At 46.9% G+C, this 24,740-nt stretch overlaps 1 protein-coding gene across 1 annotated transcript; it reads right to left on the bottom strand.

Moving 5' to 3' along the window:
- Positions 1–1,008: 1,008 nt before the first annotated feature.
- Positions 1,009–21,890, bottom strand: LOC140852465 (bifunctional dTDP-4-dehydrorhamnose 3,5-epimerase/dTDP-4-dehydrorhamnose reductase-like). The gene is made up of 2 exons (XM_073245596.1): positions 21,323–21,890; positions 1,009–1,880 (listed from the first exon to the last, which is right to left on the bottom strand). Exons 1-2 carry the CDS (start codon positions 21,776–21,778, stop codon positions 1,428–1,430), a joined length of 909 nt encoding a protein of 302 aa, XP_073101697.1. The 5' UTR covers positions 21,779–21,890; the 3' UTR covers positions 1,009–1,427.
- Between the last annotated feature and the right edge of the window lie 2,850 nt (positions 21,891–24,740).

The following is a 24,740-nucleotide window of genomic DNA, read 5'->3' as shown; positions in this document are numbered from 1 at the left end:
CGATCTGATTTCAGTCTTACCAAATCATATTGCATGCAGTGTCCGATAACAAGTAAAACTTAAAAAAATATTTTTTAACTTTTTTTTCCTGTTATCCTTTCTGCATAACAATGGGTGTAGATTGAGTCGAGCTCAAGACCTCTCCAGCTAAGGGAAGCCAGCTGATTCTTGACCATGTCTCACAGCAGGTAAGTAGGGCATTCTATTGAAGTCATATCCCTGGAAAAATCTAGCCATCGGTGTTTATCCGAAGTCCCAATCATGCATTAACACTTAAATATCACTGTTAAGAAATCTTTTTGTCTGACTATTTTTTTCTCTCCCCGCGAAACTCTTCTCTTCTCTTCTCCTCTCATTTCCCTTCATTTTTCTCTCCTCTGAATCCCACCTTGCCTGGAGAAGGTCTCAAAACTAAGAGTGTTCGTCCCAAAGTGTCCACCATGAATTCCTCCTTACATTCTCACGGTTGAGATTTCCTTTGATCTAAAGCAGTCGTGACAACAAACCAGTTCCTTCAGGGCATGGTTTAGCAAACGCATTTCCCCCAGTCACATGCATTCATCAAAATTATCACACCTGAATAGCTGCATCATTTCTTCCAGAAAATTTTATTTTTTGGGTAGAAAAAGAAATTTCAATTGCTCTCTCTTTCTCACACACATTTTTCGTTAAGCAATAGGAGATCCAAGAAAGGAACGCAGTCCGCTAAAGAACATGAACATGTTGATTGATGCGATCAGTTCAATCAAAGACTAGACTCCGGTCATTTGAACTACTCAACGACAGCGAGGAAATTTTCCAACCTTAAAGCAGTAAATGATTCCAGTGCACGACCGAACTTCTGGCGGTAGAGTTCCCAGAACACAGACCATTATGCAGCTGAATAAACAATTCGGCATACCAGGTGCCATTGACCAACCTTTTCTAACAGGAAATGAAAGAAATCATCTAAAGTTGATGCACAGATGCAAGATTCAAAGATAAACCATGGAACACTAATTTGAGAAATTGATCATCTAAACAACCTTAATTTGACTTTTTTGGTTTTTGAATCAATAACTTATTATTTTGACATTCTGAAGTACAAAAAATAATGAACTACATATAACCGTAAAAATACTACCAAAAGAAAAACACAAACTTGCATAAGCATTTTTCTACAGAAATCAAGGGAGTACATAGCGAAGAAGGCCTAATCTGCTCCTATGTCATAGACAATAACAACCGGATGAGATAAGATTCCACTTTCTCTTTGCTGTTCAGAGTACTGAGCCGGATAGGCAAAGGGTATCCGGCAATGACAAACATTTAATCATCACTCTTTATTACTTGATGAATGCGTGGCCATCACTAATTGAAATAACTGCATTCATTCTTACCAGAAAGTACTACATTTATCATCAGCTGAGTAAACAGAGATTCGATTTTCAGGCTGCAGAAGTATTCTGATTTGGTTTGAACACATACTTTATCAGGGACTCCTTAATGGACAGAAGCTCTGGGAACTCGTTCTTCAACTGGGTGGTATCAAGTTCATTGTTGCTCCGAGGGGCAACTATCACCTTTGCCTGCTCCTCTAGAGAAAAATTCTTCCAAGTGAAGTTTGGATCGATGTAGTCTCTGTACATCTCCAGGATCTCATTATGGCTAACCACACCAGGATTGGTGAAGTTCCAGATCCCGGTGAGATTTCTCTTTGCCATTTCAATGGAGATGGGAAGAAGTTCATCCAAGATAGTCATCGAGTTGGGGATGTCAACAACCTTCTCATACCTGGTGATCTTGGTGATGAAGTTGCGTGGATTTGAAAGATCTGATGAGATGGGCATCCTAACACGGAGGGTACAAACATTCTCATAATTCTTTAGCAGCTCTTCAACCTGTCAGTGACATATGCAGAATCAGCATCAAGAAAGCACAGTATTACACTGGCAGGAAACTAGTCATAACAGTATTAAAAATTTTATGTAATATACATTTGCATGTGATGAAGTGATATGAAGTTATGAACCATCCAGAATGACTTCAGTGGAGAAACTGAAGCTGATAACTCATCGGAAAGATCTATTGCAGAAACAGGAGGTTTTGTCTATTATAAACAATTTCAGACAAGCCATCTCTAGGTGCATGGTAGGGCAGGCAGAAAGCTTGTGATGTCACATAGTTCATGACCATCTGAAATGAATTGCTCACAAATCAAATCCACTGTCCTCATAGGAGAAGAGGAACTTAGGGTTGCCTGGGTAGACCCAACCATATCTAGAAACCAGAACAATAAAGAGATTAAAAATGCCATGCCTTGAGTGATGCAGACAAAAGTAGACGATTGTTCTCTTGAAAAATGATATTTTTCTTTTTTTATTGGCTAAAAGCTTGAGAGGCCTTCTGTTGAAGTGAAAAATGCTAATTGATAATAACAATCAAATGATAGTTTGCTGAAATGGACAATAGGCAGCTTAAGGGGTTGAAATCACATAAATTTTTGGATAAATTACAGAAACACCCCCTTAAATTTAGGCCATTTTTACTTACACCCTTTGTACTTTAAAAAGTATCAAATTGATCCTTAAAGTTTCGAAACGTTCCAAAGAGATCTTTCCGTCCATCTCCGTTAATAAAATCTTGTCACATGATCATCACATGATATTATTATTTTATAAAATGATAAAAATACCCTTATGTCCACCTCCTCCCTCCTTCCTCTCCGATTGATCTCCTCCTCCTCCTCCGATTAACCTTCACTCATTCCTCTACCGCCTCTCCTTTTTCCTCCCTCTTCTCCGATTGATCTCCTCCACCACCTCTTCAAGATACTGACCTCTCTCTCCTGGATCTGTTGGATCTTCTCATGTATGCCATCACCCCGATCACATACTGGTTAGATGTATACCATGCCAAGACCTTCCCCATATTCTCCGACGGCCTCTTCAAAATTTTTCTTTCCTTAAAGTCAAAGAATGAGGATGGAGACAGAAAAGGGAGGGTCGAAGAGCCTCTGTTTGATTGGAACAGGTAGTCTCGTAAGAAATTGTTTTCCAATGGGACCAATTCATCTGGTAAATTAATATTAACCAAAATGTCTGAAAACAACTACTTATTCATCCAGAATATAAAAAACTTTTTAAATTATTTTCCTCACTTCTTTTTCTTAGAGAAACCTTTTCTTAGTGGTGCTGATTTATCTAAGTGTTTAATCATCAGCAGAAGGTTATGAATTAATGTCCTTGCCCTGCTATGACCTCCCAGACTAAACAAACATCCACATGGACCCTCACATGCTTTTGCTGCAATCCTCTCAACAAGTGACTGCAGCAGTTGTTTATGAAGAAATGGACTGCCCCAACTGCCATGCACTGTTGCAAAAGGAAAATAGGAGAGAGAGGTCGAAAAGAGGTTTCATCATCACCTCAATAGTAAAGATACTGCAAGATAAAGAGAAGAATGCATTCAAAACAGAGAGGTCTTAAATAACAGCCAAATTTAAATATGATACAAGAACTTCACTTTCGTAGAAAACTACAAGTTAAAAACACTTGTACCAGAGAAAAGAAGGTCATTTTCTTTATGAAATTAAGCCAAGTGTTTTATCCTTCTCTCATTTCTATTTTTTCATTGACAGAGAACAATGCTGGAGAAACATGGAAATTAATTTGCATGTTTGTTGACACAGAAATAATCCTACAGCCCAGGAATAACATGGCAGGTATGTTTCTATAGGTCGCGAAACAATGTATAACATTGTCTCTAGCATTAGTGTCATAAGTCCACAATAACTGAATCAAAGAACGCAAAATGAGTCAGCTTAATAATGTCAAGAGGTCAGCTTCCCTATTGAGCGATGCACCTACACTATTATTTGATTCCATTGAATAGTTTATTGCTTCTAATGCCTGACAGAACTCAAACAGACAATCTTTTCGACTATGACATGGACTCCTTGAAACATAGCATAGATGGTATTTGGTGCTAACTATATCATGTTTATGATCTTTTCAACATAATACAATCACATTTCAGCTACTAAGCCTGATATATTTAAGAGCACTAACCAGCTCATACTCCAACTGATACTTAAGGGCTCTATAGCTGATACTTGTAAGGTTATGGAATCACATTTTCAATTTATGGAATGAGGTTATAGAATGACTTGAGCCCAACCTACTGATACTTAGCTGGTACTGAAATATAAGTTGATATTTAAATATCAGCCCAACCTGCCGATACTTAAGTCTAAATATTATACAAACCAAGAGAACCTGCTGAAATATAAATTGATACTTAAGTATCAGACCAACTTGCCAATACTTAAGTTCTAAACATTATGCAAACCAATCGAACATACTGAAATATAAATTGATACGTAAGTGTCAGCCCAACCTATCGATTCTTAAGTTCTAAATATTACAAAAACCAATTGAACCTGCCGAAACATATGTTGATACTTAAGTATCAGCAGATTGTGCTGATACTTAAATTCTAAACATTGTGCAAACCAACCAAGCTTCTCGAAGTATCATATTCAACTAAAACAAAATTGAAAGTGCCATAATCAACTGAAAGATAAGGTATCACATTCAACCAAGCTGCTTGCAACCAAATGGTATCACATTTCATAATATAAAACTACCATAAGGTGTATCAAAATGTATACAAAGATATCAAGTTGTATCACAAAGTGTGCCATTTAGTTGTACAAGAGTATCATTTCCAGTAATCCAGCATGTTGAAGATGTTCAAGTTGAGATAAATTCTGCAGCAATTTGCCAAGAGATCACAGTTTCAAGATTTGTTTCTGAACTGAAGCTATAGAAAGAGGTTTGGTACAGGCTGAAGCAGAAGCTGCGGCTGAGGAAGTCATTCATTCAAAAAATTATGAAATTTCTCGTCTCAGAGATCAACTGCAGTACTATGAAGCTGTGAACCGTGAAATGTCCCAAAGGAATCAGGAAATTGTAGGTTAGATCTTGAAGGTTGCTTGTGCAAGTCTATTTAAAGGCCTCAATCTCTGGTTCCTTCTCACCGAAAACCACCGATCAATCTTTGATTTTTTTTCTCTCTTTTCGTTCTGATTTCTGGTGGAATAAGCTTGCTTTGGCCGCCGGAAAACCCGATTAAAGCCCGTCAAAAGCCAGGTAATCTCCTCACTCCTTCGATCTTCTATGGGATTCTAAGCCAAAAATTCTGTCGATTAATTGCTGAAAAATCTTTGAAAAATAACTGTTAAAATTTTTCCTATTTTTTTCCTTTTGTTTTGGATTTTCTCGTTGCCGTTTTGGCTGCCGCCAGTCATCGGACCCTGCCGGTTGGCGTCGCCAGGGCCTACTCCTCCGGCCAAGGTGGTGGACGGCTGGGGGGGGGGGAAGGTGGAGGGCCTCCTTGCCGGGAATAGGGGGAGCAAGAGCTCCCTGTTCAGTAAAGAAAACAAAAGAGGAAGAGAAGGACGCACGGGTCCTCTCTTCCCTCTCTTCCGTGAAGAAGGAAAAAAAAAACTCTAAAATTGAGAGGGGTATTTTTGTCCATTGTAACAATAAGCGGACACCGTCAGTGGTTAAGTGAACGTCGGGGTCTCTTTGGAATGTTTTGAAACTTTAGGGACCAGTTTGACATTTTTTAAAATACAGAGGGTATAAGTGAAAATGGCCTAAATTTGAGGGAGTGTTTCTGCAATTTATCCTAAATTTTTTTATTGACCTCCCTTCTCTCTTTATCTCTAGCTTATTGTAAGCCTTTAATTGTTTTTTGGCGCCAAATAGTAACAAAGAATGAATTAAATGATCCTACCACTTTGGTCATGTGCCACTCAATAAACTAAAGTATGATTCACGGATATAGAACTAGGTTAGGATGTAAGTAGTTCATTTTTCATCCAATAATACCAAACACCAAAGTACAAGGAGAAGGAAAAAAAACAGAAACATATACATGTACGGTTTAGAAGTCACTTGTCATAGCAGAGAATCTGAGATATGCTTTAGGAAGCACACGAAATAAGTAACCAAATGGCCCATCAATCATGGTACAACAGAAATTTAAGACAATGTAGGTTGGATTATAATTACAAGAGAGGCAGAACAATCAGAAACAAGTGAAGAAGTCAGGATGTGAACCCATAGCTACCAAGCGTTGAGTCATTTCGCTTTAAAAACTTTAACATATTCAGAAAAAGATTAGACCTCTCAAACTGGTTCATCCATTAGTTAATTGGTGAATGGTTTTATTATTTGGATCCTTGAGCCACAAATAATCCTTTAAGTCCATTGCATATATGTTCTACAGCTCAGAAAAGGGCTCTTGATCTTATATTTCTTTCCTCCTCTTTCTACCTTTCCCATCCTCCCTCCCTCCTTATCATAAGTATATGAACCAGTACAAAATGATGCCAACACAGTGTCAAAGCAAAGATGCTGCTCAACCCTTATTATCTCAGATCTTCATGGTTGTTATTTATATTTGCTTCACTTTCTGCCATAAAAAGTCTAACAGTTATTTCAAAGTTCTGAAATATATTCCATCTTATTAGTCTTCCTCCAGAATTTATCAAACATAAAACAGGTTTATCTGAATAACCCCTGAGAATTTCTATCTATATTCCATAAATATAACATCCGAGATTAGATGATTTATTAATAATTTTTCAGTATTCGAGCCTTTTAAATTCCTCTTAACCTCCATCTAGCATTTGTTTGGTGCAGAACGATTTGCATCACTTTATGACCCTTTTTGTGTTTCCAAATAATAAAACCTGCATTACCATGAAATTATCCCAAATCCAACCTATTTTTAACTTGAAGATTAAAGGGGAAAAACCCATATAAAGAATTGTCGAAGTCCAGATAACTTTCCATAGTTCTTATGTTGTTCTCTTCACTGAAATCATCTTTTATATCGTTACTTCTTTGCATCTTCCTAAGCTGCCATAAGACTCTATTTCAAAACATGCAAAATATCTTTCAACCGCTTGCTAGTATCACATCATGTTTCATTCTACTTTTCAGACAAAATATAGATCCCTTTGGCATCTTTGTATTTTGTTTGCCATTTGCCATCCATTCCAGCAAACAGGATAAGTAATTATGGCCCTGCATATTAAATTATGGCCCTGCATATTAACTGTCAAGTTCATGAACAGGTCAGACTTGGCTGTCCATGTGGCCCATTAATTCTCATATGCTTCAAAGACCAGATGATGTTACACATATAGTTGATTTGAGCTTGGCTGGAGAATTGACTTGTTTAACCAGCTCAACAGCCCTGCCTGAATGCATATAGTTGAGCTTGCTTTAGCTCAAGTAGGGGCTGAACACCTCTTTGATTTAACCAAGACAAAGTTGAACAGCCCAAAGTTTCACTCAGCTCACTTGCATCCCTCATTAATTTCATTTCAATAGACAAAATCTCATGCATTACACCAGTTTCAAGTCTCATAAGAGCTCTTTGAATAACAAAAAGCAGTAGCCATTTAATTTACCTCTGAAAACCAAGCGAAATGGTCACCACATATAAGATGTTCAGCTGATAAGCATCAGAGAATTTGAGGCTCAACAATCCTATTTGCAGTCATTTTTAATTTAAGCACCTATGATGGTGGGACTTTTAAGCAAGAAAAATAAAACAAAGCGTACATGGTGCATTCTTGCACTGCAAGAATACTGTGGATTTATTTCAACAAAGGAGATCGGTCATCCCCTCCAGAAAAACTCTGCAAACATCTTTCAGATGCAAACTGGAATACATTTTACCTATCCTAATACACCAACTTAAAATTTCAGTCATCGCTGGCTTAATATTGACAAAAACGACAATCTTTCAATAAAGTTTATCTAGAAGCATAAATTCTAAACTTACTTCACAAGATTCATGTCTCCCCAGTCCATGCCCTTCATATTCCAACCAAGAATCATCACATCGTATTTTAACTTTACATTCTTAAATTTAATATTGTTCCCCTACTTCCTGTTCACTATAATCTTAATATCTCTCCTTAACAGAGGCTTGTTAACCTGTTCACCCAGTTCTTATCATCCTTTGACTTCTATAGAGAGGCATTCTTTATCTTCAAAACCTATCAATGGCGTGGTGCTGACACTCTGAGTTTACAAAAGAATTTTAGTTCACAAATTCTCAGGCCTCAAGAGTGATTGCCCACACACCTCATTTCAAGCCCCAAGAATTGTCAAAAGGCCAAGCATTTATTGTCTTGAGAAATAATTAAGTCCAAAAATTCTTCTTACTATTATGGCTAAGGAATTTTTTAAGCCTATGAAACCAGGCTACATAATTATGAGAAATCTTATCCTGTTAGCACATGAAGCCCATGAAGGAGCAACGAACACATGATTTTCTTCCATGTTTTCAAATCTTAATATTTCCCTTTATGCAATTATGCATCTGTAATAACAACAGAGGATACAGTTCTTCCTTCATTTTGTAGTTCATACACTCTAAGACCCTACATCATTTAGATAATGGCGCCACCTTTCTAAATAAAAAAATTAAATATCTCATACAAAATAGAGTATTAGAGTCTCTCAAATTATAGCTTTTTGTTCCATTCTATTATATATATATTTTAGATTAAGTAAAGAATGAAATTTCGGTGGGTAATGAGTCAAAGTTGCCATTGAACTCCTGGAATGACAATCAGGAAAGTAGAGTCTTCGTTGCCTTCATGAGTTCTCTGTCTATAGATTAGATTATAGAGATCCAAAGATCTCTTGAATATGTCTAATCTAAATTGCCAATTAACATTTGGAATTAAATAGTTATTATTACATCACCAATGATGCATGGAAAAGCAATGCCAAGTGGAAAAAGTGACCATGAGGGCATTAGCAAGTTATTTCTCCAGTCAGCCTTGATATGACCATTCAGTTAACATATTGATATTTTCATTTCTCACAGATTAACATGCAGTTTGTATTTGGGCAACCACCTAATTGTGCTATTACTAAAGAGTGGCATTAAATACCTAGTTAAGAAGAGCATGGACAAGTCTGAAAGTTAGCTGCACTGAAGGGCACAAAAAATTGACTTTCTAGAAAACTAATTAAAGGATGGCCAAATCACAATAAAGAGCGAAGTAGCACCAGACTGAATTTTGAAAAAATTTCATCAAGATACATATGACAGAATTTTTCACCTAATCAGAGATGGTGGATGAAGCAGAGATGTGTTCCTAGCATGTAGTATAATCTTCTAGAAAACTGGTTGAATGCATGCATCTAGCAGATGCATAAGATCTTTCATGGTAAAAAATCTCATAGCAACAGCAAAGTCAGTCAGACAGGCAACAAAAGCAGCTTCAAATATGATGCTCTAGCAGAAATTGGTCAATTCTACAATTTCATTCAAGGAAAAGAAAAACAAAACTCTGTTGTAGTATATAACTTACAAGAGAACATCCATATGACAAAGTTAACAAACAGCAATAGACTAACTGCCTTGTCAAAATTTTCAACAGTTCCTATTAATTCTTTTATAATTTTTCAGCAGTTCATATCTGAAAATCAACATCCACTCTCCTGAGGATTGTTCTCCATGGTTAAAAGCCAAATATTCTAATCAAAGACAAATAAGTGAACAGATGTATCTCATTGTATCTCATGTCCTGATCAAACTTATACTACCTATAATAAAATACATGCAGAAGTTTTTAATTTTATAGAGCATATTGCTTATATTTCTAAACACCATATACTCCTACACGGGCAAATGAAAGGAAGTCCTCATGGGCCCTGTTGGGGGATACCGACCGTTCCCGCTCACGACGGCTCATGGTCGGACATACCCGACCGACCGACCGACCGACCCCATCACCGCCCGATTAACGGCCCTTTACCGACAGAACCGGGGAGTCCGATGGCCGACTCTCGCAACATGCCCGGCTGATTATCAGAGGGGCCCGAATCTTCGCCCAACGCCACACAAATGGCCACCGACCTAGGGTCGGTCGACTCCTCCGATCGCCGTACAGCCGCCAGAGACTATCAGCCCTGACAGCGACATGCGGCACTGCCACCTAAGGGCATTATCCCGCCTAGGGCATTGTCAACCCTAGTGATTTGACAGCCCCACGGCGATGTGACACTTTCACGGCGACTCTGACAGTCTACAGTGAGTTGACAATTCCTCAATTGTCCGCGCCATTAATGACGGCGCCATACCACGCTCCACTATATATATATCGGGGAAGGCAACAGTGCAGGGGGTCTGAAAAACAACAGGCTTGCTCCCTCCAACTCTCTCTTTCTCTCTCTCGATTGCGCTCTCTGTCTTCATTTCACTGTTGCCCAGTCACCTCACTGACTTGACCGTCGGAGGGTCCCCGCCGAAGCCACCTCCGGTCTGTGCGGACTTCTTTTTTTTGCAGGCGCTCGTTCCCGGTGACGAGGGGATTGGCCGCAACAGATTGGCGCGCCAGGTAGGGGGCAGGCCAGGCCTAGTAGATACTAATGACAAAGACAAGAGCCCAACGATCGAGGGTCACAGGGTCGGCGAGGCGCTCTTCCCGTCGGGAAGAGGCCTCTCCATCACCCTCCGCGGCGGAGCCCAGCTCCCCGCATCCTGCGGTGACCGCGGAGGCGCAGATCGCGGCAATCATACGGCAGATGACTGTGCTGACGGACGCGGTCAAGAGCCTCCAGCAACAACCGGCGGCGCGTCCGGTGCCCTCCAGGAGCAGCCGCCGACGCCCGCGCCGATCTCCGTCGTCTCCGTGCGAGCGCCTGCCGCAGCGCTCCCACGGAGAGGAGGGGCGGCCACGGCGCGATGCCCGTCAGTCCCAGCAGCTCTCTCCTTCCCTGCTGGAACGGGCGAGGAAGGAGAAGCGACCGCGGACGCCGTCCACCTCCCTCTCGGAATCTTCAGGAGACTCCACTCCTGGGGTCTCCCAGCACCGACGGACGGACGACTACGAACGTAGGTTCGAGGAAATCGACTGTCGGCTTGCGCAGTTGCAGGTGGACGGGCAGAAGTCTTCGAACGACGTCGACTTTCAGACCGCCCAATCTCTCTCCCGACTCATTCTCGACAAACCGATCCCCGGTCGGTTCAAGATGCCGCACGTGGAGCCCTACGACGGCTCCACCGACCCAGTCGACCACCTGGAGAGCTATAAAGCTCTCATGACGATTCAGGAGGCAACCGACGCTCTCTTTTGCATCGGCTTCCCCGCCACACTCCGCAAGGCTGCCAGGGCCTGGTACTCCGATCTTCGATCGGGGAGTATCCACTCCTTCGGGCAGCTCCATCACTCTTTCGTGGCTCACTTCAGCACCAGCCGGAAGCTGCCGCGAACGTCGGATAGCCTTTTCTCCCTCAAACAAAGAGAAAACGAGACGCCCCGACACTTCGTGGCGCGATTCAATATGGCCACGCTTGAGGTCCGGGACCTCAAGGAAGACATGGCTATCTCAGCCATGAAACGGGGGCTGAGGGCGTCCCGATTCACCTACTCCCTGGACAAGACCCTCTCCCGTACATATGCCGAGTTGCTGGAGCGCGCGTACAAGTATATGCGCGCAGACGAAGGGGCCTCCGACCGACGCTCAATCGAGTTCAAGGGTCCGAAGGAAAAACGAAGGAAGGGTTGGGACCCCGCTGAGCCCAGCAGGCCCCCGACCGATGGTCGAGTCTTGACACCACGACGAAACCAAAAGTCGCCCCGGCGGCAGACCCCAAGACCGACACGCCCCAGGTATGATTCCTACACTCCTCTCTCCGCCCCCCGTGTGCAGATTTTGATGGAGATCGAGGGGAAAGAGTACCTGCGACGACCCCCGCCTTTGAAGGCAAAGGGCCTCGACCGACGGAAGTACTGCCGATTCCACCGGGGCCACGGCCACAATACCGAGCAATGCATCCAACTTAAGGATGAGATCGAAGCTCTCATCCGCCGAGGGTATCTCGGTAAATTCCGGAGGAACCCGCCGACTCAATCGGTGGCCGACCGACGACCCCAGCCGATTGAGGAAGCGACCACCAACCAGCCGACGGCCGGGGTCATCAATATGATTTCCAAACGACTTGGCCCGGGGACGTCTGCTAAGGGGGAGCCCACGAAGTAGCCGCGCCCGGACGACGTGATTACTTTTACAGAAGAAGACGCTCGGGGCATCCAAACTCCCCATGACGACGCTGTTGTTGTTTCGGCAACAATAGCAAACTATGATGTAAAAAGAATTTTTGTAGATAATGAAAGTTCGACAAATGTTTTGTTTTACTCGACCTTCTCCCGGATGCAACTATCAACCGACCGACTCAAGAGGGTCTCCACGCCCTTGATAGGCTTTGCCGGGGACGCCGTCGCGACGGAAGGAGAAATTACCCTGCCTCTGACGGTCGGCACCGAACCACGGCAAAGCACGGTCCATTTGACTTTCACGGTCATCCAGGTGCCTTCGGCCTACAACGCCATACTTGGAAGGCCCGGACTAAACGCGCTCAAGGAGATTGTCTCGACCTACCACCTCTTGGTTCGATTCCCGACCAAAAATGGGGTCGGAGAGATGCGCGGAGATCAACAGCTCGCCCGACGATGCTTCCAGATCTCCGTCCAAAGCGACGAGTTGAAGGGCTCCCTGGCGATCGACAAGCTGGACCCACGGGAGGAAGGAGAACGGGGTGAACCGGCTGAGCAGCTCGTTCCCATCCCGATGGCTGGGGATCCCGACCGAAAGGTATGGGTCGGTTCTCAACTACCTGACCCAGACCGACGACAGCTAGTGGAGCTGCTGAGAGCCAATGCCGACGTATTCGCTTGGTCGGCAGCGGATATGTCGAGCATCCCCCCAGAGACAATGATGCACCGACTCAACATCGATCCGACTATGAGGCCGGTGCGACAAAAGAAAAGGTCTTTTGCCTCGGAAAGACAGAAGGCCATCGACGAAGAAGTGGATAAGCTACTCGAGGCGGACTTTATCAGAGAAACCACCTATCCCGACTGGCTCGCGAACGTTGTCATGGTAAAGAAGGCCAACGGGAAATGGAGGATTTGTATCGACTACACCGACTTAAATCGGGCCTGCCCAAAGGACAGCTTTCCACTTCCGAAGATCGACCAGTTGGTAGACGCGACGTCCGGATTTCGACTACTCAGCTTCATGGACGCCTTCGCCGGGTACAATCAGATCCGGATGGCGCCTGAAGACGAGGAGCACACTGCCTTCGTGACTCCCAAGGGTCTCTACTGCTACCGAGTAATGCCCTTCGAACTGAAAAATGCCGGCGCCACCTACCAACGACTTGTCAATAAGATCTTTAAAGACCAGATCGGGCGCAACATGGAGGTATATGTGGACAACATGCTGGTGAAAAGTGCGCAGATTCCAGATCACGTTCAGGACCTCGAAGAGGCCTTCCGCACTCTACGTCAACATCGAATGAAGCTGAATCCGGCTAAGTGCGCTTTCGGGGTGACCTCGGGGAAGTTCTTCGGATTCCTCGTTTCTCAGAGAGGGATCGAGGCCAACCCTGAGAAAATAAAGGCGATCATCGACATGCGTCATCCGAACACCAAGAAGGAGGTCCAGCAGCTGAACGAAAAAATCGTCGCTCTCAGCCGGTTTATTTCTCGATCAGCTGAAAGGTGCCTCCCGTTTTTCAAAACTCTGCGGCAGGCGAAGGGTTTTTCTTGGTCGGATGAGTGCCAACGGGCCTTCAAAGATCTGAAGAAGTACTTGGCTTCCCCGCCGCTGCTCGTGAAACCGCAGGTCGGGGAGACCTTGTATCTCTATTTGGCCACCTCCTCTGAGGCGGTCAGTTCGGTGCTCGTCCGAGAAAATGAGAGCCGAACCCATCAGCCCATCTACTATACCAGCAAAGTACTCCGCGACGTTGAAGCCCGATATTCGAAGACGGAAAAGATGATTTTCGCCTTGACCGTCTCCACGCAACGACTCCGCCCATACTTCCAAGCTCATGCCATAGTGGTTCTCACCAACCAGGCCCTAAGGGCGATTTTGCGCCGACCAGACACATTGGGACGACTGGCGAAGTGGGCGATGAAGCTCAGCGAGTTCGACATACAGTACCGACCGCGGCCTGCCTTGAAGGCTCAGGTCCTGGCCGACTTCATCGCCGAGTGCCCGACCACCGACCAGGGGTCGGGAGCTGCGGACCCGGGAGGAGATGCGGTCTCCGAGCTAGACCCGGTCTCCACCTGGGTACTGCACATCGACGGAGCTTCAAACGCTCAGGGGAGCGGGGCTGGGTTCCTGCTCACCAACTCGGATGGGGTGGTCACCGAATACGCCCTCCGATTCGACTTCAAAGCCTCCAATAACCAAGCCGAGTACGAAGCGCTCCTCGCCGGCTTGAGGATGGCGAGGGAACTGGGCGTCGACAGCCTCCGGACGTTCTCCGATTCTCAGCTGATCGTGGGGCAGGTCAAAGGTGAATTCGAGGCGCGAGATCCGACCATGGCCAAATATCTCCAGAAAGTGAAGGACCTCGTAGCGCGCCTCAGGTATTTTGAAATTTTCCACATCCCTAGGTCGGAGAACGCCCGTGCCGACGCACTCTCCAGACTGGCGACTTCGGCTTTCGACTCTTTGGGTCGGACGTTCGTGGAGAACCTCGAGCAGCCGAGTGTCGACCGGATCGAAGAAATACTGCAGCTGGCAGCTGAATCAAGCTGGATGGATCCGATTGTTCGGTTCCTGACTGACGGAATCAGTCCTGAAGATCCCACGGAGGCCAAGCGGCTCCAATGGTCGGCCTCCCAATATGTGATCATGGATGGCCGACTCTACAAAAAGTCGTTCTCCCTTCCCTTGCTTAGGTGCTTGGGACCGACCGACGCAGACTACGCCCTCCGAGAAGTACACGAAGGGATCTGCGGGAATCACTTGGGGGCAAGTCTCTAGCCTACAAAGTCCTGCGACAGGGTTACTACTGGCCCACCATGAGGAAGGACGTGGCTGAGTTGGTCCGGAGGTACGAACCTTGCCAGAAGTACGCTAACGTGCAACATCTACCGGCCAGCCAAATCGCTCCTATTGTCGCTCCATGGCCCTTTGCTCAGTGGGGGGTCGACATTCTCGGTCCTTTCCCTCCAGCATCGGGTCAAAGAAAGTTCATTGTCGTCGCCATCGATTATTTCACCAAGTGGGTGGAGGCCGAGCCCCTGGCGCAGATTACCGAACGAAAGATGGAGGACTTTGTCCAAAAATCCATCATCTTCAGGTTCGGGCTGCCGCATACCATTATCACCGACAATGGACGGCAATTCGATAACCAAGACTTCAGAGATTTCTGCGCGAAGTTTCACATCACGCACCGACTAACTTCAGTCGGGCACCCACAGTCCAACGGCGAAGTCGAGGTGACCAACCGGACCATACTACACGGGCTCAAAACCCGATTAAATGAAGCCAAAGGCCTCTGGACCGACGAGCTGGGCTCCGTTCTGTGGGCTTACCGAACGACCCCCCGTACCGACGGGGGAGTCGCCTTTCGGTTTGGCCTACGGGACGGAGGTGATGATCCCACTCGAGATTGGGCTGCCGTCTACGCGGGTCGAGCGGTATCAAGAGCCGGACAACTCCGATTGTCGGAGGACCGACTTAGACCTCCTCCCCGAACTGCGAAACGAGGCTCAACTTCGCATGGTTTCATACCGACAGAAGGTGGTCCGGTATTACAACGCCAAAGTCAGACCAAAGCTCTTCAGGCCTGGTGACTTGGTCCTGAGAAGGACGGAGGTCTCGAAGCCCCTGGACCAAGGGAAGCTGGCTCCGAACTGGGAAGGGCCCTACGTGGTAGCAGACACCTATGGGCCAAGGGCTTACCGATTAGAGACTTTGGAAGGGAAACCCATTCCCCGAACATGGAACGCCGACAACCTGAAGTTGTATCACCAATGAACTTTGTACTCGTTCATTCGGAATGCAAATCCAGTTTGAAATTTCGAAGTTTTAACTCTTCGATTGACGATCGATGCTCACCAAGGTCGAGCACCGACGTGCCGACTCGGACTTGGTATCCGACTGAGATCGGCGGCACCATCGCCGACGAAACATCGGACTCTTACAAAGACCGATGGACGGGAGTCACACTCCTTCGACGAAACATCAGACCCTTACAAAGACCGATGGACGGGAGTCACACTCCCGCGACGATCGACAAAACATCGGACCCTTACAGGGACCGATATATCTATATTGACGGGAGTTGACACTCCTTCTACGATCGTACTTTCGGGCCAGACAATCGGCTAACCTACCGACTGAGCCCCGACCAAAGAAAGGCGAAATGCCTACGCGACCGCCCTCGCGACCTACCGACCTAGCTACGGCCGGTCGAAGGATATTTGGCTTGCCACCGTCTATCGCACGATGCGACCTCCGTCGCGTCCATGACTCACCAACCGAGCTACGACCGGCCGGGAGATGTTCGGTTTACCACCGTATATCATGAGGCGCAGTACGGATACCCGACACAAGGGTATCGGGATCCGACTTATCGGTGCTCCCCCGACTAAATGCGCCCTACGACATTCGACTGAACGCGTCGGAAGAGACCCGACTACCGAACCTTTATCCGGCGGTCGATCGACTTCCGACTCAACGAACGCGCCCGACTCACGGTCGGGGAAAGGACGCCCGACTTACGACCTCGACCGACGAAGGCCGATCCAAAGTCGGGACTTGTTCTACCTTCGTACGGCGCGAGTTGCCGAACGTCCTAAACAATCTATACGAGTTAGCAACTTACGTGTTCAAATGCATTCTGTAACACATGAAAGAAAGAAAGACAGGCAGAAGGAAAAAAGTTTAAGTCCAAGACTGATTTCATTCAAGATCAAAAGGAGCTTACAAAGCCAGGCCGAAGCCCAGTTACAAGTGTTCTAAGAAGAAAAAACAAAAAGGATAAAAGACGACGGGGCCGCGGTCATCCCTCCGAGTCAATCTCCTCGACCGATGGAAGGTCGGGGATGACCGGCGTGTCCACCGCGATCGGCACTGGGTCGACGGCCGAAGCAGGATCGTCGGTTGGCAAGGGGCTGGCAGTCGACGTCGGGTCACGAGTCGCAGCCGTCTCTCCTTCGGCAGCATGTTTCTGGAAGGCCTCTCCCACCACGGCGATGCCTCCCGACGGCGGGTCGGCCATCTCTTCCGTGACTTGGTCCTCGGCTCCTGGCGGGACGACACTGCTGAGGTCCAGCTCCGGATACAGGGCTTGGACCGCGTCCCGACCGTCCTCGTACCCCACCCGGTACGACGCGAAGCCAGACTCCAACATTTCCTCCCGATACTGGTCGGTGGCGCGGAAGTCGTCCACCGCCCGACTTGCCGACTCCTTCGCCGACCTTGCTTCCTCTTCCGCCCGGCCGAGAGAGTCCCTTGCTGACTCAGCTTCTGCCTTCGATATGTCGGCGTCGGCCTGGGCGATTGACAGATCCTCCTCAGCTTTGGCGAGCTTCTCCAGGCTGACCCGGAGTTGCTCGCGCTCGCCCTCGAGTTTGGCGGCGACGCCGTCACGCTCGCGCCGTAGGCGGTGCACGGTCCGACCCTTGCGTTTAGCTTCTTTCCGGGCCGACTTGAGCTCGGACCCGAGACGAGAGACCTCGTCCGCCAGTTTCGCCTCCCGGTCGGTCGACTGCTTCAGGTGGTCGACCAGCATTGTCCGGTCGGCCTCGGCCGCCGCCGCCCTGTCTTTCCAAGCCGCCCGAACGTTCCCGAACCTCCGGTACCTGGCTTCGAGTTCGGACATGGTGTAGATCAGCTGCCGACGTAAGCGTTTCGTCAGAAAAGCAATGAAAATATTAAGGAAGAGCCGGAGCGGAGCTTACCTCGACCATGGTCGGGTAGAACGAAGATAGCATCTCGGTCACTTGCCGAGACCTCAGCGCCTCCACGTCGGCTGGGAGGAGGATCCCCTGGCACAACCTCCTGGCCAGGTTGTGGTCGGCCAGCGCCGACGCACCTTCGGGGAACTGAGCGCTGGGCGGCACAGTGCGACTCCCCGACCTCGTGTCGTCCGCAGGGTCCATCGGGGCTTTCCCCCGATCGGCCACCCCGATCGGCGAAACCGGCAGGGAGGGGATGCTCGAGTTTGACGCAGCACCCCCCGTTGCGGCTGCGGATGCCGTCGGTTGATGTTCGGGTTCCCGAACATCATCCGGCGCCACACCTGCCGGCGAAACCGCCGATGTTCCTTCCGCCGCTTCTTCCGCCGGCCTCTCCTCTGGTTGCGCTGCCGGAGCCGCGAGCGCTATCACCGGCTCCGACTGGTCGGTCGCCGACGCCTCGACGGTCGGCGCCGCTGTGGAAGGCTTCTTCGGCGGACGCGAAGGTCCTGCCCCCGATGCCGGCCTCTTCCTCGCTGCGTACTGTCGGATCTCGACGTCGGTCGGCCGCATCCTCGGAGGTGTCCCTGCGATACCGACAGAAATATTAATCTAAGAACCGGAATAAAGGCCGAATGAAAAGAGAACCGAGGGATCGGACGATACCTAGTCGGGGGACCAAGCTCAGGCCAGCGTCATAGAGAGCTTGTTCGGTGACAAGCTCCCTCTGCTTCGGGACCGATATGTCCTTGAGTCGGTGGAAGTCCTCCCGGTCGTCCGCCTCCACCCGACTGTTCTCGTTTGCTTCGGTTCGGCGCACGCCCCAGCGAGAAGGGAAGCCCCAGGGAGAAGAAGATGAGACGAAGAAAAACTGGTTCTTCCACCCGTGGATGGATGATGGAAGACCAGTGATGAAAGAAAGACCCTTCCGGGGGTTGAAGAGCCACCACCCTCGGGCCTTAGGGTGGGGTTGGAGCACAAAAAATGCCCGGAAGAGCGAGATGCGAGGGTTGGTCGGCAGAAGCTGACACAGCAAAGTGAAGCTGATTATTAGTCGAACGGAGTTCGGCGCCAGTTGCGCCGGACAAAGTCCGTAATAATCCAGCAGATTCCGGACGAACTCCGGAATCGGAAGCCGAAGACCCGCGTAGAGATCTTCGACGTACAGTGCCAATTGGCCTGGCGGAGGGTTGTTAACCCGACCGTCGACCTCTGGGGCGGAAAGTTGAAACTACTCCGGGATGCGATACTGATCCCGAAGCCGATCAATGTTCGGCCCCGAAAGCGAGGAAACCTCAACTTCCGGAGTCGAACGAGGGTCATTGGTCGGATTTCCCGATCGAGCCCCCCGAGATGGATTTCCGGCCATCGCACCAGAACCGAGGGAAAGGCGAGGCCGGAGAAGGAGAAGAAGAAGAGAAAGAAGAAGAAGAAGGAGAAGAAGAAGAAGAGAAAGAAGAAGAAGAAAGAAGGGAAGGATCACGAACCCCAGGAGACTGGAAGGGGAGGCAACTGCCGGCGCCGACGGAGGAACCACTCGGACAGAGTCTCTGCAGCAAATTGTTCAAGGTGGGGCTTCAAGCGCAGGCGGCCCTATATATATAGGGCCGTTCAATGGCCAAGATGACCCCGCGCCGACCGAGGTTCCCCGGATGGGCGACACGTGGCGGCGTCCGGGCCCTCCATTTGACCCGATGGTCCGACGCGCCCATCCCGGGAAAGCCGCACCGCCCTCATTTAATACGGAGGACGCCGGCCCCAACCACCTCCGACACGTGGCAAGAGGACCGCGGTTCCGGATTTAATCGCTCGCGGCGATTCGCGTTCCCGATGGGACGCTTGGCAGCGCCCCACGCTCCCAGAATCGGCGCTGGGCGGCGATTCGCGTTCCCCAAAAGGCGCCGGGCACCCGATTGCCTGACGCAAATCGTCTGGCACCTGATTGCCTGACACCAAATCGTCCGACACTCGACCGCCCGACGTAACATCTGACGCCGACAAGACGGGACGCCTGACACCGACGTAACGTGGCAAGAGGACCGCGGTTCCGGATTTAATCGCTCGCGGCGATTCGCGTTCCCGATGGGACGCTTGGCAGCGCCCCGCGCTCCCAGAATCGGCGCTGGGCGGCGATTCGCGTTCCCCAAAAGGCGCCGGGCACCCGATTGCCTGACGCAAATCGTCTGGCACCTGATTGCCTGACACCAAATCGTCCGACACTCGACCGCCCGACGTAACATCTGACGCCGACAAGACGGGACGCCTGACACCGACGTAACGTCTGACGTCAGCGAATCGCTCGGCATTCATGAGACATCTGACATTGTATCGACTCGCGGTACGGTCGGGTTGTGGCACACGACGAATCCACTCCTTTTCGCCCGACGTTGCTGCCCGAACGGAGGCATCGGCCAGCGCACCGTCCGACTCAGAAGTGGAGGGGGGCAACTGTTGGGGGATACCGACCGTTCCCGCTCACGACGGCTCATGGTCGGACATACCCGCCCGCCCGCCCGACCGACCGACCGACCGACCGGACCCCATCACCGCCCGATTAACGGCCCTTTACCGACAGAACCGGGGAGTCCGATGGCCGACTCTCGCAACATGCCCGGCTGATTATCAGAGGGGCCCGAATCTTCGCCCAACGCCACACAAATGGCCACCGACCTAGGGTCGGTCGACTCCTCCGATCGCCGTACAGCCGCCAGAGACTATCAGCCCTGACAGCGACATGCGGCACTGCCACCTAAGGGCATTATTCCGCCTAAGGCATTGTCAACCCTAGTGATTTGACAGTCCCACGGCGATGTGACACTTTCACGGCGACTCTGACAGTCTACAGTGAGTTGACAATTCCTCAATTGTCCGCGCCATTAATGACGGTGCCATATCACGCTCCACTATATATATATCGGGGAAGGCAACAGTGCAGGAGGTCTGAAAAACAACAGACTTGCTCCCTCTAACTCTCTCTTTCTCTCTCTCAATTGCGCTCTCTGTCTTCATTTCACTGTTGCCCAGTCACCTCTCTGATTTGACCGTCGGAGGGTCTACGCCGGAGCCACCTCCGGTCTGTACGGACTTTTTTTTTTTTGCAGGCGCTCGTTCCCGGCGACCAGGCGACGAGGGGATTGGCCGCAACAGGCCCCAATCTTACAGCTAATCCCACCTACCCCCTCAAGCTGTCCGCATGTCCAACGTCCCTTTGTCCAGCTGTCCTGCCCTCACATTTTTGTCCTTCGTACAACTTGTTCAATCCCATGGACTTCCGATCAAAGATCCTCAAATTCCATAGTCCAAAAACCATTCTTTTAACCACCAAAAATCTGACATCATCAAGATCTGACAACATTACTACTTAATATTCCGCTAGATAAAGAATCCATATCTCATCAAATAGATCGATGAAAACCAACTCAACAACCGAAATGATTTCCGATACGGAGGTCGATAAACAAATTTTTTGAATCAAGAAAGCAGAAACACAATAAAACTGTAAGATGGAAAGAGAAAAGATGGATCGTATACCATGGCCTTGGTCTTAGAGTAGAAGGATCCAGTGAAGTTGGGAATGTCCTCCTCCTTGAACCCGACCCCGGATCCCAGCGGGTGGGCGTCATCGTACTCGAAGATGCATCCGGTGGCGTAGTTGATGAGCACCAGCCCCCGCTCGCGGCACACATCGGCCAGCGTCAGCGTCCCAACCACGTTGGCCCGAATGGTCTCCACCTGGTGGGTCTCGCACCAGTCCACGTTGGGCCGGCCGGTCACACCGGCCGCGTTGAAGACGTGGGTCGGGCCTGCCGCCGCGATGTCTGCCTCCAGCTGGGACCGGTTCTCGAGCCGGCCGGCGCCGTAGGCGTACGGGATGCCCTGCGCCTCGCAGAGCCGGCCCAGCACGCCGCCGATCCACCCCGTCCGGCCGTAGATCAGGAACTTCAGGCCGGATGCCTCCCCAGTCGCGCCGTTGGTCATGACCCCCATGGTGAGATACCGGCGGAAATAGGGATCTGGGAGGGGCGAGTCGAGGGCGGGGAGTATCGAGGAAGGAGATGCGGATAGCGGCACCACCGCACTCGGGAGCGAGGCTGATGCCTGGTAATTATCAGTCTAGATGATATTGCCACGCTCTCTTTTTTTTTTGGGAGGGGTTGCTTATTGGCAATGGAAATGGATGGTGAGGATTTGAGCAGGCAAGGGCGGAGATAGCGACGGCAAGGATTATGTTAGACTACGGCAATTGGAACATCTGGATATCCGGGGAGGTGAGCCGTATCGGTGACCATGGTGTTTTTTTAAGTAGACACGTGTCGCAGAGTTCGGACAAATGGGCGGATAGTTTTGATATTGTCACCTCAAGTTTGGACAACAATAACATCGTTTTGTTTTGGTAGAAAACAACAATAATATCGTTTTGTTTCTAACGGCCGGTTAGTTGGGGATGTCCGGCTATTTCTGAAAAATTATTTATTCAAAAAAAAAAATTATTGATTGATGAAAAAATTACTTAAATAAATGATAATGATAAAAAAAATTTAATTTTATCAAAAATATGATTAAATTTATAAATAAATTTATTAATATAAAATATTTTTTTAATATTCAAATAATATTATTAATTTTAATTAATTTTTATATAATGACTATAATTACATAATTTTCCACATAATGCCATCCATATCTTAATCTTTTTTTATAAAATTTTTTGATTGAATAAATTTAAAAAAATATAAAAATAAATTTAATAATTATATTGGAGTATGTTTGCCATAGATTACCACCGTTCAGAATTTATCAAATATTAATTTTTTATAATATTAATTTTATATTTTTTAAAAAAATAAATATAAAATTTATCAATTTTTTTTATTATTTTTTTTATTTTCACATCAAATATAATAATCTGATACGTGATTTATTTTCCTATACTAGATTAATCCCAACTAAATAGACCACAACAATATTGCTATTCAAAACAAATAAATACCAAACATATGTGCGCGTGCATATATATATATATATATATTATTATGGGGGATGGTATCTAGTCTCATATTGGTTATAAATCAAAAGAAAGTATAGTTTATATGGATTGAAATATTTTCTTCCACATGATGTGTCTTTTAAAGAGCAAAACTGTGAAGTTCTAAATAATCAAGATCTATTAAAATCCAAATATGAAACTAAAGCGAACAATACCTCTTGTATATAGGAGTGGAGTTAACCTAATCATCCGACCTCTTGATCATAATATTGGTTTCTGTCCACGCACACATACTCTTTCTTAATTGGGAGGATTAATGTTATAGGAAGACAGCATCTAGCCTTATATTGATTATGAGTCAAAAAAAAATATAGCTTATGTGGATTGAAATTTTCTCATATATATATATATATATATATATATATATATATATATATATATTAAATTTATATATAAATAATAATAATTAATTATTTAATTGCGAATAAACATCATGACCCGGGGAATTGGCTTTTCGGACGCTCGCATGGGAGAACGCTGGACCTGTTGAGAATGCCAGGACTGTTGAACGACCACTTCCTTTTGTCGGTGGTCACTGCCACTTGCTCCCTGAGTATTATAAAATATTATTTTGAAGCACCGATATTCGCAATCCGTGACCACCAACGCTCAAACTAGGATCCATTAAAATCATTTTTTATTGGTGTTAACAAGGAAAGGAATCATGGATGCATCCCATAGGGTGATGGATTAAACATACTGCACTTCTCCTCTCTAATCGAGTCTTTAGAGTCCGAGAATAGCTAAAGAAGATACACGTTTATCCTCGTGAGATAATAATCTCCAAGATGGGTGAAAATGGGGATATCAGGCATGGGAGTTAAATTTATTTTTAATTTTATTTATTAAAAATCTAAATACCCCAAAACATGGTATGAATAAATTAGCAAAAACTAGCATTTACATGTCTTCTACAAACGGAGCGAACCAAAGACTCAGATACGGAGAAAGTCTAATAGAAAGGATATATGGATATAAGCAAATTTTTTTGTGCATTGTAGACGGTGTAAAAAATTTGATATGGAGCATACTATTTTATGTGCTTAATCCACATAGCTATCATTTTTTAATACATATTTAATGTCTACTGTTGATGCAGAATTTCATATCGAGGTTAGATCAGCTGGAGTTGGATGACGATGGCAGGTCGGCGATGACTGCAGGATCTGCAAGAAAAATCTTCGATCGGAGATGGATCTGACGGAAATCCTCCGATACTCAAGTCAGAACTTCGACAACAGAAAGAAAGAAATGGAGAGAGAATATTTTATACCTTAGGAGTCTCCTATAGGCTTTTATTTATATGCGGAAGCTGAAGAGCCGTAAGAAGAAATAGGATCAGGCGGTTGGTCTTGCCTTGTTGGATGGGATATTTTTGTTATCTTTTTTTTTATTGAGGGAGGTATATTTGTTATCTCTTTTCTCATCAGAAATACTGACTTCGAAAGAGAATCAAGTGGTTGACCCTCTGAAGAGATATGGTCCTTATTTGCTTTGTGGCGAGCTGTCATATCAAGATCTTTTTGAAAAAGACACGAGATTTGAGAATCCATGAGGGTCAATCCTTCCTTATAGGCTTCACGTCTTCGATCAGAATGAAATTACCCCCAACATAAGTCCTCCTACTCTCGAGTCCGAGTCAGAATTGGATCGGATGAAGAGAGTACTTCAGTTTTGCTGAAGATGTGCTATGTCTATAGCTATCAATGAGGTGAGGGGTTATATATCTCAATGTTGGTAACTTTTTAATTATCGAGGTTTTCATTGGCTCCATTCGTTGAAGAGTGAGGGGCCTTCAAGAGTTTTATAGGTTACTCCTCGTTTGTTGCTAAAGTTAATGAGTTGAGGGTCCTTAGGTGTTACCCTTCATTTATTGTCGAAGTTGACGGGCTGAGGGTCCTC

The sequence above is a fragment of the Elaeis guineensis genome, chromosome 11 (assembly GCF_000442705.2).
Source record: "Elaeis guineensis isolate ETL-2024a chromosome 11, EG11, whole genome shotgun sequence".
NCBI classification, from domain to species: Eukaryota; Viridiplantae; Streptophyta; class Magnoliopsida; order Arecales; family Arecaceae; genus Elaeis; species Elaeis guineensis.
Note: the sequence above shows the minus strand (reverse complement) of the source record. Positions and strands in the feature narration are given on the sequence as shown.

Coding starts and splice junctions, on each gene's coding strand:
- LOC140852465 (XM_073245596.1), bottom strand. CDS start 21,778: ATGGGGGTCATGACCAACGGCGCGACTGGGGAGGCATCCGGCCTGAAG. Junction 1,881..21,322: donor ACTCTAAGACCAAGGCCATG/GTATACGATCCA, acceptor TGTCACTGACAG/GTTGAAGAGCTGCTAAAGAA.